At 42.7% G+C, this 16,421-nt stretch overlaps 1 protein-coding gene across 6 annotated transcripts; it reads right to left on the bottom strand.

Moving 5' to 3' along the window:
• Positions 1-1,059: 1,059 nt before the first annotated feature.
• Positions 1,060-14,605, bottom strand: LOC139301913 (sorting nexin-14-like). Of its 6 annotated transcripts, none has more exons than XM_070925408.1 (30): positions 14,445-14,605; positions 14,122-14,271; positions 13,037-13,157; positions 12,859-12,935; positions 12,483-12,561; positions 12,301-12,344; positions 12,135-12,222; positions 11,961-12,045; positions 11,336-11,492; positions 11,091-11,166; positions 10,826-10,870; positions 10,623-10,703; positions 10,239-10,353; positions 9,779-9,934; positions 8,983-9,107; positions 8,376-8,434; positions 8,158-8,184; positions 7,105-7,237; positions 6,381-6,567; positions 6,197-6,280; positions 6,016-6,116; positions 5,643-5,754; positions 5,103-5,143; positions 4,231-4,350; positions 3,450-3,573; positions 3,099-3,263; positions 2,875-2,970; positions 2,565-2,656; positions 1,917-1,973; positions 1,060-1,218 (listed from the first exon to the last, which is right to left on the bottom strand). In XM_070925408.1, exons 2-30 carry the CDS (start codon positions 14,256-14,258, stop codon positions 1,189-1,191), a joined length of 2,814 nt encoding a protein of 937 aa, XP_070781509.1. In that variant the 5' UTR covers positions 14,259-14,271; positions 14,445-14,605; the 3' UTR covers positions 1,060-1,188. The 6 variants fall into 6 exon arrangements, with proteins under 6 accessions (XP_070781509.1, XP_070781511.1, XP_070781512.1 ...); XM_070925410.1 differs by having other exon boundaries at positions 1,060-1,215; XM_070925411.1 differs by having other exon boundaries at positions 12,859-12,932.
• Positions 14,606-16,421: the final 1,816 nt, after the last annotated feature.

The following is a 16,421-nucleotide window of genomic DNA, read 5'->3' as shown; positions in this document are numbered from 1 at the left end:
TGAGCGCCTCCACAGCTGGCAGCGGCCTGCACCACATGAGCTGCCAAGTGCTGGGAAACAACCACATTAAGACTCAGTGGAAACCGTCTGCTTCCCTTTACTGCAGTTCTGAGAAGAGACGGGGGCAGTTTTTCACTGTATCTTTAAGCTCAGTCGGCTCTGCGGTCAAACCAGCTCACTCTGAGGAACGTTGACTGTGATTCACCCACTAAACAGCATCTTTCCTCCGTTTTAGTTGTCCAGGTTTGCAGGTTTCTTCTACAGTGGAGGGGCATGGACTTGAGTTTGTGGTGATAGAAACATTTTCCTGCCCCATGTCTGTCCCCGTGTCTCTGGATAACCTGAAGACAGACCGTCCCAATGGAAACCGTTGGCCGTGTGTTCTGTGGATTCTAAACTGTTCGGATGTTTGCGTCATTGAAACACCATCTGAACTCATTTCACTTAGAACGAGCCGTAAGCAAACTGCAGCAGGGCGTCGAGTTTGTAAAAAGTTCCCTCTTAGGAATCACAAGTGTCGTGTTTTTATGAGTCACCCTGGAAGTTTGTTCCACTGCAGGTTTCCAAAGGACATTGTGCAGATTTTGCATCAGTTTTTGGATAATTTAAGAAAACAAGAAAGAAACAGATGTGTACAAAATGCTCATGTCACTGTAACACGTTCTTGCAGTAGTTCCAGTTTTGGAACCACACAGAGTCCATAATCCTACAGCAGCTTCAGAACTGACCGGTAAGATATCAACTAAACTTTGTTTTTTAAACTTAAAAAAAGGTTTCACACAACAGCAAGACAACATCTGCTCTTGCAAAATGATTCCTGGCATCAAAGCGACTCCATATTTAATTTTATTATTTCGTAACTTGTGTTTTTTGGAAGGACTGAAGTAGAACAGTTTGATTTCACAATAGTTCATCTGAAGAAAGAAAAAACTGTAAATACTTTAACCCTCAAACTGACAGAAATATCAGGACAGATTTCAGACACGTTTCATTTTGGATTTTCCAAAGAAAGATGCAGATGTTGTCTCGTGTGGTGAAAGAAAAGAGGACAGACGGGCGTTATCTGTAGTGACATCAATAAATATATATCTTTATTAGTGCATTAACATACATTGGAATGTAAAAGTGATCCAGAGGGAGTATTGCAGGTCCAGGATCCAGGATCCAGGAGATGTGTGGTTAGTGTTGTCACACGATGATGGCTTCCTTCGCTCCCTGCTGAGGACAAAACGTCAGCATGAAACACAGCTTCACTTTAACTGTTGGCTCACATCCGGCTGTTTATCGGTTCTACCATGCTGATGTTTCAGCTTCTGAGCTTTAGAGGTGTTGGTAACTGTATTTTTCCAATTATGGGGAAAGGTAGGCTAGCTGTTTCCACCTGCTTCCAGTCTTTATGCTAAGCTAGGCTAACCACAGCTTGAGTCTACCTTTGTACTTGCACTGATCGCTCTCGGAAAGAAAGCAAATAAGCGTACTTCCTGAAATTCTTTTTAAACAATTATTCATTTAAACAGAAGCAAAAACACTTCGGATCTACTGAATACATTGATGCCAGTTGCATCATGGGATGTTACACAATCGGCGCTGGTTTAATAATAATGAAGCGACATCACCGCGGAGCATCTTGTTTGTCACCAACACCTGCACTGAATTTAAATATGAATAGGAAAGTTAAACTGCACAAACTTTATATTTAAACATCTTTAAATCTTTCTGATGCGTTTGCTTCCATCAGCTGTTTTCAACTGTTAGTTACACGTGATGGTGATGGTTTTTAGGGATTTACCTGAATGCAGCTTATTCTCTTATAAACTCTCCCTCCTCTACCACTGTTTAACGTTCCCAACCACAACACAGCGAGCCGAATCTCTTCCTGTAGTATTTCTTTACATTCTCCACTGTCACTTGTTTACCTTGCAGAGTTCAGGGAAAAGCTCCTGCACGGCGATGTCCAGCAGGACGTACGTCATCTGAGGACACAACAGCAAAACAAGGTCCCTTCGGTTAGAGAGGACGCCTGGAGGCGGGATCAGACTGTGACCAGTATTCATTTAAAACAATCACTGAGATTTGTAATACAGGAAACTAAGATACAAGAGAGTAACTGGAATCTTATTTGGACTTTTAGTTGTTCTTAAACTGTATGTGAGAGCAATGTGTCTGAGTATTGAATGTTTGATCAGATTATTAATCTGCTTCTGTTAGAAAAACATGTTTATATTCCTCAAAGAAAGCTTGTTGTTCAGCCTGATGTGTTAGTCAGTAAATACACCTGTCAGTACAGAAACATGAGGTACAAAAAGAGGAACATTCTCAGAAACATGTGCTGAAAACAGAGAAACTGGGAGAAAAGAGGAACAGTGGTCAGAAGTCAACTCTCAGTGGGAACTGAAAGGCAGAAGTTTTCACACAAGGTAGAATTTAAGATCCTCCTCTCCGTATTCTGGACTCAGTAAACAGCTGTTCCACTGATCGGGAGGACTGCTGGCCGACGCCAACAGCGGAGGTTTGAGAATATTCCTGAAATATTCCTGAAATATTCCTGAAGGTTTTCAGTTGACCTGCTTGTTGAGGAGAGGCTGCTGGAACCCGTCAAACAGGAGCCGGATGCCTTCGTACTTTGCCTCCTCGCCGATGCACTTTCCCACAAAGTCTGAAATCAAACACGCACACACTTTAAATTCATGACCTGTCTGAAGTCTTGGCAGCCTTGACTATAACAGTAAGGAGCGGTGTTAGTATTAGTATAATAGAGTGGGAGCTCGTGTTGGTTTCCCGTCTGCAGCAGCCACTTCATGCTTTGACATCGGTTCCCTCCACGTTTCCACTTACCGGGAAGAACCTTGCTTATGTGACACCATGAAAACTGACCTGGTAAATACTTCATCATCTCCTCAAACGTCTGCTTGGCTCTGGTCTGCTTGTCCTCTGTGGTTCGCTCCTCGCTGTTCTCACAGAAGACGGCGTCTGCGGGAATAAATCACAACACGTCAGTCAGTCAGATTTCTCCCTCAGACCCCGCCGTCAGGAGACAACTCAAACATGACTGCAGACAGCGCATCTTACAGGATGTTCAAACACAAACTCTGTCCTACCTCTGAGCTGAGTGATGAGGGACACCATGTGGTGCTCCTGGAGGATCTGCTCCAGCTTGGACTGCATGTACTGGTCCATGTAGGCTTCGAAGGTGTTCTTGAACAGGATCCTCCCTGCGGCCAGGACGTGGTGCAGCCAGTCCGACATGTGGAACACCGCCCGACCTGTGGGTCAAAACACAGACTGAGAGGAAGCTTCAATACACTGTAAAAACACCCCAAAATGAGTCTGCGCTCTTTGTGTCTGTAGGGCAGCACGGACCGCCAAAAGGTCTGCTGGAAGAAACCAAATTATTGCAGCCGTGCTGACATCACCACTGTTACATCTCAGAGACCACGGCCGGCACTTACCGACGTACAACATGTAGTCGTACATGCCGTCAACGGTGACCATCTCCAGGAAGTAGTTGGGGTTGTGCTTCCACTCCCAGCTCTCCGACAGGTTTGCGTTGTTCTTGAAGAGCTGGTTGAAGAGCTGCGAAGGGAATTATCATGAAGTTAACGTGGTGGCATATATTCAACTTTATGAAAATGATGTAGCATCAAGCTGAGGCATGAACACCTCAATATAATTCATAATATTAGTTATAGTTTCCCCCCTTCTTCCTCCTCACGTAGTTTCACCTTGCTCCACTGTCTGGCCTGATAATATTCTGCATCAGCTCACTCCAACTCTTTTGTGAAGCTACATGATGTTAAATGGAATATTTTCATCCAAGAATGTTTTTATGGCTGCTTCATTACATCAGATATAATATTCAGCATTTTAAATGACGTTCTGTGGGTTTAAACACTGTTGCGACCTTCATCACCAGCTTTAATTCTATTATTATTTTAATTATTAACACAGACAGTTGCAAACTACTTAAGTGTTTATTTCTGGACGTCAGTTAAACCTTTTAACAGTCTTTACAGAGCGAACAGTACTCGCTTCCTGCCGACACATTAAGGTTTATCGTACCGACACATCAACCTCTCCCTCCCTGAGGGCAGAGGAAATTCTTTCCCTCTCAGACCTGATAAAAAGGGACTCTTTTAAACTCTCTGTGGACGGACAGGAAAGCTCCACGAGATAAAGTGTTAACAACACTGACAGACACACAGCAAACACGCTGCTCTTATTCTGTTTGACCTTCTTGTTGTTCTCGGCGGAGGGGCTGAGGATGGTCAGCTCAGGCCTGCTGGGTTTGGGTTTGGGCGACTCGCAGGAGTTGAAGAAGGACTGGATGAACGGCTCCAGGTTCTGTCCTTTCTGGAAAGCAGACGTCAGGAAGTTTCACAGTGACCTCAGAGACGGTGTACTTTTAAAAGGAACTGTTGTTCTACTACCACATCAACTCAACTACTACTAAAGTAGAATAAACTGTGTTTTATAATGAATCATCTGCAGTTCTGAAGTTAAAATCTAATTTCATTTAAATCCTTGGAAGAGGGTGATATATTCCCAGCAAGCAATCGTTTTAAAATCACAACGCAGCTGGGAGAATAAAGAGGGCAGCTACATAACAACCCCCCAGACTATTCATCAACTCCTCTGATTTAAAGGAAGTCTCCTCCCTGCTTCACCCTATTACACACCACACAGCATCCACAGCGACCTTGTTCCTGAGAGAACAACGGTAACAATCAGAGGTTTCCCTTCTGTGGTTTTTGGCTCACAGTGACATCTGGAGTAGACGCCGCTGTGCGACGCCGCTGTACAAACTTGTAGCTAATAAAACGACATCGACATCGTCCTCTGAGGAGTGTGATACATTCACACGTGGATCTAAAATCCCATAAACTCCTTTTAAGCAGAGTCACATGTTTGCTGGTTTAAGTCTTACAAAGAAAAGCCTTGGTAGGCAGGTTTCACAAAGGAAGGTATAAAAAGTGACAGATGTCTGTAGTCTGTTAGCTTAGCTTAGCATAAAGACTGGAAACTGAAGAATGTACTGTAGGTAGGTAAGTGTGCATGGAAATAAGGACATTATTAATCATCATTTCAGCTCAGGAGGGACTCACCTCTTTTATCAGCTTCCCCGGTACAGACTTGAAAATCTTTCCTGTAAAACAAAAACTCAGTTAACAGTAAACATTCAGGAGGAGGAGGAGGAGGAGGAAAAGGTCAAGGTAACAAGTACTAAAAGAAAAATGGTGATATTTAGAAGGAGCAGGCTCTTCGTCAGCAGGCCTGCTTTAGATAAAAATGACCCAATTTATCAATGGACTGTTGTATGTACAGACAGAAGTGTGGATGTACTGATACACGACATATTTTGAAATGAATCTCAACCAGCTGAGTTTGCTGAGATGGATATTTAGGAGTAAATAAGATTTAAAAGTATACGATAGTTACATGAATATGAAAGTGTAAGCTTTGTGGTTATTCTTGCACAAGTTAGGAGCTTTGGGGGATCTGTACCCCATTCGCCCCGATCACCACAGTGTGAAGACTTCATATCTCTCCAACACTGACAACACTGCAGCAGGATTCATACTCTGCAGATGTCACCTGGATCAGTAACGCTTCAGAGGAAGAGGAACTGTATCATGTGGACATACCCAGGTTGACGTCAGGCAGCATTCTGTCCAGGAACTGAGACTCCATGCTGTGAGGAGACAGGAAGTCTGCCAGCAGCTGACTGTTACTGAGCTCTGGATGCTGCAGGAGTCTCTGCACACACACACACACACACACACACACACACACACACACACACACACACACACACACACACACACACACACATTTACAGTTTAGGTATTTAACTTAACTTAAATGACTAAAAATGAATAGAAGTACATGTAATTAAATTTATATTCAGTTCATGAGAGCTACTCCTCTCATCCAACTCCAGGAAGTGCAAATAAACAAGTCCTCAGCACCAAAGCTCGAGCTACTACAGTGACTCATAATACTGTCGAGGTTGAATACCTGTAAATATTCCTCAAATTCTTCCCTTTTTGATACGAGGAACTCGTAATTCTTTGGTCCAATAATTCTTTTGGATGGAAGCTGTGCGTCTGCAAATGTGCCTGAAAACAAAATATAACAGTCAACACAATCATATGCTAGCTAATATTGCCATTCGAATATGGAAATTGTCGCAGCTTACCGTGGAACTCAGTGAGTTTGGATTCCAGTACGTAGAACTCCAGATATCTCCTGTAGACCGACCACCTCTCAGTTTCATGACCAACTGCAGGAAGAGAACATGTCTGACTGATAGAAAGGCCTCATGTAGGGAAGCCGATGCCACCATTGACCTGTTTAGGGTTTACATATTTCCCTTCACTCACCTTCCTTCCTGTCGTTGCGTTCCACGTCGATGCAGAAGACGGGGATCCGCTCCCTCTTGACCTCGTCGTCGTAGATGTCGACGTAGGGGATGGTGATGCTCCAGGCCAACAGGTTCCTCAGGGTCCCCGGTGTGCTGGCCGGCTCGGCGGGGGAGTCGTCCTCCATCACGACGGTCGCCTCCTCCACCTGCATGAACGCCGAGAGCCAAACCAGGGAACCAATAAGAACGTTAACACTCTTTGAACTTTGGGTTTAACTTCTTGCTGAGGAGATAAACATAAAACAAAGCAGCACATTTCTTAAATGAAATGTAAATTTAAAAAGACAAACCACGTGTTTATGTTTTTAACACATTTAAAGTTGAATAAAATATGTAACAAACCAGTTCATGTGGCAAAATGATGTCGGAGTCCAATCGATGTGATCAATCAGAATCAGAATCAGAAATACTTTATTGATCCCAAGAAAACAAACAGGAGTGACTGTAACAGGCTGCATGCACAGCCGGCGCACAGATGTATCATTAATATCTAGTGTATTTTTGTCATAGTTTTGAAGAGCTGGGTGATAAAGTGGGTGACAGACGGATTAAATGAGTAGACGGAAGAGATTCTCACCGCAGCTCCACATTCTTCAGGTGATGGCCGCTCAATAATCCTCAATACCAAGAAAGTAAAACATTTTGTAGGATTTAATGTTTACGCACGTGAAAAAGAAACTCACCAAATCATCGTCGAAGTCGTTCATGGCGCAGGGCGGCAGCATGGCTCCCTCCATCGTCGTGCTCTTGAACACGCCCTTGATTTTGCTGCCGATTCTGCTGATCCCGAACGACTCCCCTCGTTTTGACGTGTTTCTGGGGTGAACAGAGAAATATGTTGAAACATTAAGAGTTGTATACATCTGACCTGCATGAGTATTACACAACCGCATAAATCTCGTCTACTCCTTGGACCTCCCCTCAGCTCTGTGTTTCAGGCTCAAAGGCTGGAAAACAGGAGTGAAACAGCACATTCATCTAAAACGTTTGTCAAGTGCCTTGTTGACAGAGCGTTTCACTTTGTGTCATGGCAACTGACGAGGGAAACGTATTGTCTCTGTGTAGTGCACCAGTCATGCAGCAGACGTGCAGTAAAAAAGGACGACTACATGTCTTCACAGCAGCATGTAGTTAGTGAAAACTAATCTCTAATGTTTAACCAACCGCTCGGCATTGATCCGACAAAGTCAATCAGGTGGAGCAGTTATTACTTTCCTGTCCCCACACGAGTGCTGCTATTTTAAAAAAGGACGATAAGCGTGAGAGGTGGTGGATCAATGCCAGTGATTCAAAGATAACTTAACTACCTGAGACGTTCTAAAACGTCCTTTCAAACCTCTTTGGAACAAAAAGTCAGGCGACTCCCAGAGTGTTGATCACTCGTCTCTCCTCCATGTTGGAGACTGTTGTTGGCTGGATGATTGTAACATTTAAGAAATATACCAAAAGGTAATAAACTAGTGTCTTAAATCTTTTAAGTGGTACATGTCAGCGTCAGTTTGAGACACCTGTAGTGTTCAATGCTGTCCATTGTCTCAAACAGGAAGTTAAAATCCAAGTGTGAGCATCAGCATCATAACATGTGAACAAACACAAAAGCTCAGCAGTGGCTCGTGATGTTAGGACGTGTTAAACCTGTTTCTTTCTTATGCTGCATGCATCATACGATGCACTGGTTGTTTGAACGCAGGCAGCAGACTCTGTGAGGCCAGGCAACATGCCGAAGACCTACTTACCTGTTTTCTTCCAAACTGAAGCTATTTCTGGAATAAGATGCAAAAGCAACTGATGATGACAGTTTGGACAAAAGACCTTCAAGGGATCTACACAAACTTCAAACTTGTGTATTCAGAGGGCTGTTCTCATCAGCGCCTCGTCACGTGTTCTCAGAAGTCAAACATTAAATTAAAAGCAAACTAAAAGTCTAAATGAAACAATAATCCTCATCACAAACCTGTTGATTCTTGAGTTCCTTGTTGGAGACTCTGCCCCCCTCAGCAGGTGTCTGAAGTACTGAACACAGAGAGGAGACAGTCAATGTGCAAACTACAACTAAACTAGGATTTAAAGTCCTGCATGCAGCTGAAACGCACAACGTTACATTTACTATACGAGGATTTCTGTAATAACAATCACAATAAAGATCTGTGGTGGAAAAGTTCTCTGTTACAAGCAGAAGTCATGCATTTAAAAGGATGCTTAAGTAAAAGTATTATCAGAAAAGTGTACTTCGTAGTACCAAAAAGTACTCTTTATACAGGCAGAGCAACCTGTCACAGATAAACATGTAAACAGCCGATCAGAGTGGAGCCAATTTTAACTGTTTGATCAATAATAACGCATCAAACTAAAGCTGTCAGATTACTGCAGCGTAATACTTCCCTGTAAAATGTAGTGAAGTAGAAGTACAAAGTAGCATTAAATAGAAGTACTCAAGAAATGTACTTTGTTTCTTTGAAACACTGAAATAGACAAAAACTAAGTGTATATTTTGAATATGTGAACATTTTTTAGGTTTCAGAAAGCTTCCTCGGTGACCTGCAGAGTTTTTTGGGTCTTACTTCGTCGCTGTGGCAGAACATCGGGGTGAAGACTCTCTCCAGCAGAGAGAGGACGTGTTCGTACGCCTCAAACAGGCAGCGCATCGTCTGCAGCTTCACCACGCCGGCGTACGGACCTTTAGCGACTGAGAGGGAGACAGCGTGTGGTCACACGGCTTCACTTTGTGTTTCTGTTCAGAGAGTTTACACCGGAGACAAACAGGAAAGTACTACACACGTCTGAACACAAACAGACCTCATTCTAAACTGTTTACAGAGTAACTCAACACCAGGCTGAACACATCCTGTGGTCACAAGTGTCTGATTTAACCACACCCAACAGTGATGTCACAGGGTGCTGGAGTACACCTGTACATCACTGCAGCCAGGTAAGAAGTTAAACTGTTGGAGCTGTTGAGTTGTTCTTCCTGTAAGTCCAATAATAATTTATCTTCAGACTGAAATGTCAAATATTGATTCATATTCATTATCGGCATCATTCTATTCTGAGCGTCTCCGGTTAACAAATAAAAGGCTTAAACTTCAACAACTGCTGCTACAAACACATTTCCACATGTTAACGTTTAAAGGAAGACTCCATCGATTTGCACCGATTTAAAAACGAAGCAGCAGAGGTCATGATATCCTGACTTTTAGTCCCTAATATGGATCAAGCTCCAAAAACCACTACAATTCCCATAGTGCAACTGAACTGTGTCTCTTCATAGATGCCCTTTTCATTTATAAAAGCTCCTCCAGGTGTTTTAGAAGAAGCACTGACCGCGAGGTAATGACAATCAACATCACAGCCTCTTACTGTTCCTGATCTCCTCCACGATGAACTTGTCGAAGCTGATCTTGTCAATGCTCTCGTCCAGGCAGTAGGTCTCGTAGATGTGCAGCACCTCGCCGTGCAGACGCTGCAGCTCGGAGTCACTCAGCTCCGGACTCAGGATCTTATCGTTAAACTCCTCTGGAGGAAACGACAACAGGTGTCACACAGTCAGAGGGACAGGGACAAGTATTCATGAACAAAGCTCCCACAGGACTCCTTCCTGAAGCATGCCGAGTCCTTCTCTGTGAAGTAAACATGATGCGTCTACCTGTAGAGCCCTTCACCCTCTACAGGATGAGAGAATATGAATGGAAACGTTAAACCTTTCCTTCGTGTTGATCTTGGCGAGCCAGCAGGCTAGCTAACTAACAGTGTTTGAAATTGGAAGGTTAGCTTGAGCTTTATTAGAAGATGTTGTTTTATGCGTGATGGTTGTTCTTACCCACAGCGAGGCAGAACTGCAGCACGTGCACGGCTCCTTCCTGCTTCAGGAAGTTCATGAAACGAAAGAGGAGATCCTGCTGGTCCCTGATCTCCTTCAGCTCCAACTTCAGCACCTGCTCGACCAGAGGGAGACGACTGGTTATCCTCAGTACGGGAAATGTTTCAAAAACATTCAATAAGAACAGAGAGACAGACGCATCGACACGCTGTCTGTTAAGAGGTGGTCAGAAACTACAGTACAAGGTAAGAGGCATTTATCTGCTTTAATTGTTCTTATAACATAATTGTATAATTCCCCCCCGGGGATCAATAAAGTATTTGTGATTCTGATTCTGAAATCTGTCTGTAGTCAATAAGGCCTCTCTCTCAGTGAGGTACTCACAGACGGCTTCTTGTTGCTGACGTCTGCATATTTCTGTAAAAATGGAACCAGACTAGACGGAGGCTCTGAGGCTGCTTCTGGCTGGAGATACAGAAGAGTTTTACAATCAGGATTCAATCAACTGACTTCATAAATACATTAAGACATGGAAGCTGTAGAGAAGCAGTATTGGGATCAGTATTCCTAACGTTCTTTTCACTTACAGGAGTGTCATCAACAAATATCAGCACCATGAGGTTCACAGTGTCCTGGAAGACAAAGGGAGACAGCATGTTACCTTAATGTCCTCATTAAGTAGAATCTTTTATTTTCAGAGTACAAACTGGAAAATGTGTTCCTGTCATAATTAATCAGTTATGTTACTTTAAAGGTCCTTAGTCTGGTTAGTCTGGTTAGTCTGGTTTCACTGTGTAAACTGAACAGTATGACCTGAAGCTTCTTCACCAACATTAATCCTGTTCTACTCACAGGGTCAGCCATGAAATCCATGGTTGGTAACATGACGGATCCGGCCATCACCTCCCGCATCAACAGAGCCAGAGACCTGAACAAAGACAACACACAGCCACCAGTTACCGTCGCTCAGGCCTTCAGATACAAACAGTTAGCTTCCCTCCCTGAATGCACTGACAGTAGTTTACACTGGAAGCTAGCTAAATCCAGACCTAGATGTCACCCAGTAAGTCTCAGCAGGCTGGTTTCTGTCTGCCTACCTGCAGTCTGTTGCTTTGGGGGGCATGACGTAGGGAAACAGCGTCTCAGTCAGCTTCCTCAGGTAGAGCAGCTCGTCCTTCCGGCTGTGCAACGCGATGTGAAGGTCAGCGCCATATTCGTCCAGAGCTGCCTGCTGCAAACCCTCCACGTTCTTCACTGCAGACAAACACAAACAACAACATCAGAGCACAAGCACACAACTGGGCTTAAAGAGCAGGTGAACACGTACCTGCCACAGTTCAGACCAGCATTTTACACCACGACCATAATGGCAAATTTGGATTTATGATATCAGACATTTGTCTTTATATATTTTAGTGTAAATCAACCAAAACACAATAAACAGTATGAACATGGCACAAACACAGAAGGTTACAATCAGATCTGTTGCATTATCAGAGGCTAATCCTTCACATGAAGCTCGGTTTCTGATTCTGATTCTGGTTTAGGTCACCAGAGGTGTTTGTTTCTGTTGGAACAACAGCAGAACCGCTGGCAGCGCAGCTCAAAGTTAAATGCAAAACAAACAAATGAATTTTTTTTTTTTTTAATTTGCCACTTTTTAAAATGCAAAGTCAGCAATTTACAGTTCATATTGTAATGATAACCTCTGCTCATTGGTACCTTTTTCTTGAGCTTTTGCTATAATTTCAATATGCTTCATTGCAGCTTTCATCACTTTGTCTGCAAACACAGCAGGAACATCAACCTGCAAAGACGAAACGTGTCATTTCATTTTTGGAATTAAAACACAGCCTTGAAGATGTATCTGATGGCTGAGGAGTGTTCAGGCATCACCTTCTGAGCCCGGCGGACAAGCACCGATGCGAAGAAGCGAAAGGTCATCCTCAGTTCGTCCACACAGGCCTCGTCATCTGTGATGTCCCTGAACACCAGAGGAGCGAGTTCAACACAACTTCTCCATGTGTGTAAAATACCTTTCTGAAGACAGGAACACACTCACCTGTACCAGGGGAACACAAAGTTCTCCAGGACTAACTCGAACACCTGCAGGTCAGAAGATATACAGAAAACAAGTTAGACAGGTAGAGAGTATGTTTCTCCGTTGCGTTGTCAGAGTAACATCCACACTTTTAATAAATTCATTAATGATTCCTTCCAGGATAAAACCGTCCACTGAGGTACCTCTGCTATTGAAGCGTCCACTTTTGAATGAACCTTCAGGTCCAACCACGGCTGATAGTTTTCAAGGAGCAGCGTCGGCCTGCAAAGAATAACATATTGGAGCGTATTTTCAGTGTGTTCTTCTTGAACGCATCTCAGATCACCACACTGGGAAAACACAGAAATCACAAGGAGCACCAGGGTGACAGTTCACTGAATGTTGTGGGTCTATTATTTATGACCACAGACCAAACTGACTTGACCGGAATGAGATCTTTATCAATCAATCTCCATTTCCTGTCATCTCTCCACTATCGCTGCCGACAAAAAGAGCAGATTTACATGAATGTGTTATACACTCCCTGTCTATTCACCACACACGATCCTGTGAACATACCGGTGACGTTTGCACTTGACCTTCCCGCACACGGCACAGCTGTGGCCCAGAGGAAACAACTCCTGCTCCTGCCGCTGCTGGAGAAGAAGAATCATCCCCTTAATATGTCACACACTATAAACATATCCATAAATATCAAACATAGGTCTCAGCTAAATGTGTCAGACGTCTGACTTACTTTGTTCCTTGGCTTTATGGTGAGGAGGATGTTTGGGAGAAGGGACTCCGGTCCAAGGGAGCAATAGAAAGTGATGACACCAGCCAGGAAGGACCAGAAGACCATCAGGATGTGGATATACCTGGAGGGAGATCACGATACAGCACTAAAAACACTGCATGAATCAGTGTTTCATCTGGGGCTCCTCCTTGTGGTCACTGTGTGAGTATTGCAACTACAGCTATTTGTGATTTTTGTGTTCAAGTTATATATACTGCATCTCTCTTTCAAGGAGTAACATTTTTGTCAAATGCAGCTGTGTACGATAACTGAGTGTCCAAAACATCACAAAGAAAAAGAAACGCTTTGGCACCCCCCCATCACACTTCACTTTGATGCCGACACGACCAGAGTAGGTGGAATTTGTTCTCAGTACAGCATGGTTAAACACCCAGAATGATGTCAGCAGCATTGCACATAGACTGACATAAATATAACCTACCACCCAATAAATAACAATAATATCAATAGTTGTATTTGGGCAAAGAGAAAGCTTCATATTTCAGAGATGATGCCGGGTTTATTCATTGCAAGTTAATCAGAGAAAAGTTTACATTAGTTTATCATTTTCACTATCGATGAATCTGATGATTATATTTAAAAACAAATGCCAATCAATCCCTAAGCTGACGTCTTCAAATGTCATGTTCTGTCCCAAAACATAAAAGTAATCAATTTCTGATTTTATGTGACATAAAAGAAGCAGGAAATGTGTGAATGTGTGAAGAACTACAGATATGATTCATCACTTGTCAGAATAGCTGCAGATTATCTTTCTGTCAGTCTGCATATGGCCTCAGCTCTGGTTTACATCTTGAACCTGACTGTTCTCGTTCTGTTCAGTTCACTTATCAAGAAGCATCAATGTAATAAATAACAATCATTTTCAGGGGCTCTTTGTAACTTTCACTCCTCTAAACACTGGGTTTCATGTCCATCCTCAGTGCTCATCACCAGGGTGAAGAGCCGTGTGCAGGGAGCTACACGTGAGGGGCCTGCAGCTGCAGGTGGGACATCACATGACACACGTCTTCTTCGCACTTTACCTGTTGAGCAGCACCGTGAGTGAGACCATGGACAGCAGCAGAAAGCAGAAGACTGGATACTGACGTCCAGCCTCTCTCAGGACGTCGATCTTCAGTCCCCGCTTCAAATTCTCCAAATACGTTAAAATACCTGCCATCCTTTCAACGGACCTGTTGACGGGAAGGACAGACACCCCCTGTGACAAGCTAACACTTTAAATGCATGTTTCTGTCCGCTTTAATCCCGTCACCCGGGAGAGAGTGAGGTTAACCGTTTACAGTGTGAGCTAGCCCGAGTGCCTTTAGCTAATTTAGCTAACAGTTAACGTTCGCTTCTGACTCACAGCGATAAAACTGTCGCAGCAGCGCTTCATGAAATCAAACACATCTTTATCCACGAGAGCAGTCTTCTGTTGGCCAGCCTACTCCCGAACTCAAGTTACTTTCTTCAGTTTCAAAGTTTTTACTTCATGTTTTCCATTTTTTAAACTCCCGACCGACTTCCTTGACAGATGGAATGTTTTCTAATCCGAGCAGGGTTGCCAGGTCTGTCCGAGGTTCCGTCAAAGACACGTAAATCCCCGCAGGGCGGGTTATGTTTGTAACGACAAAACCACGACCTCTGTCCTTCTTGGAGCAGTTTAATGGGATTATATGGCAGCAAATAATACACTAATCAAACTGAGGTTGATTAGCCATTCTTCTGAAAGAGATAACATGAAGAGATTCACTTGTGTTTCATTAAACCTTCAATATCTGCGTTAATTTGCTAGAATGACAGGGAATTTTAATAGGAGCTTGATTTTAAGAAACTTCTTTTAAAACTCTATCTTTTGTAAACATTGCTCGCCGAGTCCTTTTATTTATATGTATGTATGTATATATGTTACACACCAGGAAATGTCCTCAGATTTCTGAATGATATACTGACAAAAAGTCTCTCAGAAAACGGTAACAGCCCAAAGTGACATCTTTTTTTTTTTAATCATATTGTTTTGAAAATCCTCACAATGAAGAAGCTGCAGCCAGAATGATGCTGGAGAAATGACTTAAATGGTTAATCAATTACGGAAATAGTCGATCAACTGTTCCCCTGATAGTGTCAGATCTACTGTGTACTTTGTTTGTTCTCTTTATCGGTTTTTCTTTGAGTGCGCCGGGTACGCGAGTTATGTTGTTTATTAATGCATTATTTTATTAGTACAAAGTGTGACCCGTTATTTGAAAATCATGACTCGTTTGTTAAAACTGCCTCGCAGTCACGTAAACACACCAAATGTGTCTTTTACTACGCGGACATGGCAACCCTGAATCCAAACACCAGCACTTCCGTTTAGTGATCCGTGATTCCCAGCGCTGCACGAGTGACTGCGGTTACCGTCAAAGGTTCACCCGTTTACGGTTCATACGTATTTAAATGGTTAAATGGTTTAATTTATAATCCATTACACACATTATGTTACTGATGTGATTTGTAGATGAGAGTCACTGTTTGTCTTCAGCACTAGATTATAGACCCATGTGTTTAAACATGTTTCCACCACTGGAGGCGGTAGAAATCATCATCATAATAGGGTTTTATACGTTTATTTTTCTCATCATCTACTAACAGGGACCTTAACCTGCAATAATACTGCAAAATGTTTTACTGAAATGAGTTTAAAAAGAAACAAACACACAACCAGATCAAAGTCAATAACTTTATTAGAAAAATAGGTTTAACTCACCTCACTGTACAGTATAAAACAATTCATTTGCAAGAATGCAAACACACTTGTTAGCAAAAAAAAAAAAAAAAAAATTCTTGACCCTTAAAATTGGTGATCCAACAGAGTCAATACTAGTATTAAAAAAAAAAGAAAAGAAAGCTCTTTTTCACAAACCTGGTAAAAAGAAAGAACAAGCTGCACAATCCTTTCTGAACTGGAAGAATGCTAAACATGAGTCAGATTCAAGACACCGCGTTTCATGGCAAATGTCACAAAAAGGCAAAAAGAAACTACACTAATAATGTAACAAGAGCTTGAAGGAGAAAATCCAACATCAGATACTGCTTCGCCTTTAAAAACCAAGTGCGTCTGCGATGTACAATGCATTCAGTTACTTAGTGATGAAGGGAACTCAAACAATTCCCAGAATGCCTTTCACCACCCCCAATGAAGAGTTAGGGTTATATAAAGAGTATTTAGCACATTATCGGACATTTATTCCAATACTCAACATTGGTGCTAATTGGAGGCTCTAAAAAGTGCTCAACACCAAAACCTGACTGTAAATATCTCATATCTGTCTGGTGATATTCTAAAGTTTTCTTTTCAACA

This window comes from Enoplosus armatus, chromosome 19 (genome assembly GCF_043641665.1).
Source record: "Enoplosus armatus isolate fEnoArm2 chromosome 19, fEnoArm2.hap1, whole genome shotgun sequence".
Classification (NCBI taxonomy): domain Eukaryota; kingdom Metazoa; phylum Chordata; class Actinopteri; order Centrarchiformes; family Enoplosidae; genus Enoplosus; species Enoplosus armatus.
This window is presented reverse-complemented; position numbering and strand designations above follow the sequence as displayed.

Excerpts from the sequence above, each read along its gene's own strand:
- LOC139301913 (XM_070925408.1), bottom strand. The coding sequence starts at position 14,258 with ATGGCAGGTATTTTAACGTATTTGGAGAATTTGAAGCGGGGACTGAAG. Across the intron at positions 4,351-5,102 it reads CGGGGAAGCTGATAAAAGAG|AAAGGACAGAACCTGGAGCC; the intron begins GTGAGTCCCTCC and ends TCTGCTTTCCAG. Across the intron at positions 1,974-2,564 it reads AGCCTCTCCTCAACAAGCAG|ATGACGTACGTCCTGCTGGA; the intron begins GTCAACTGAAAA and ends TTGTGTCCTCAG.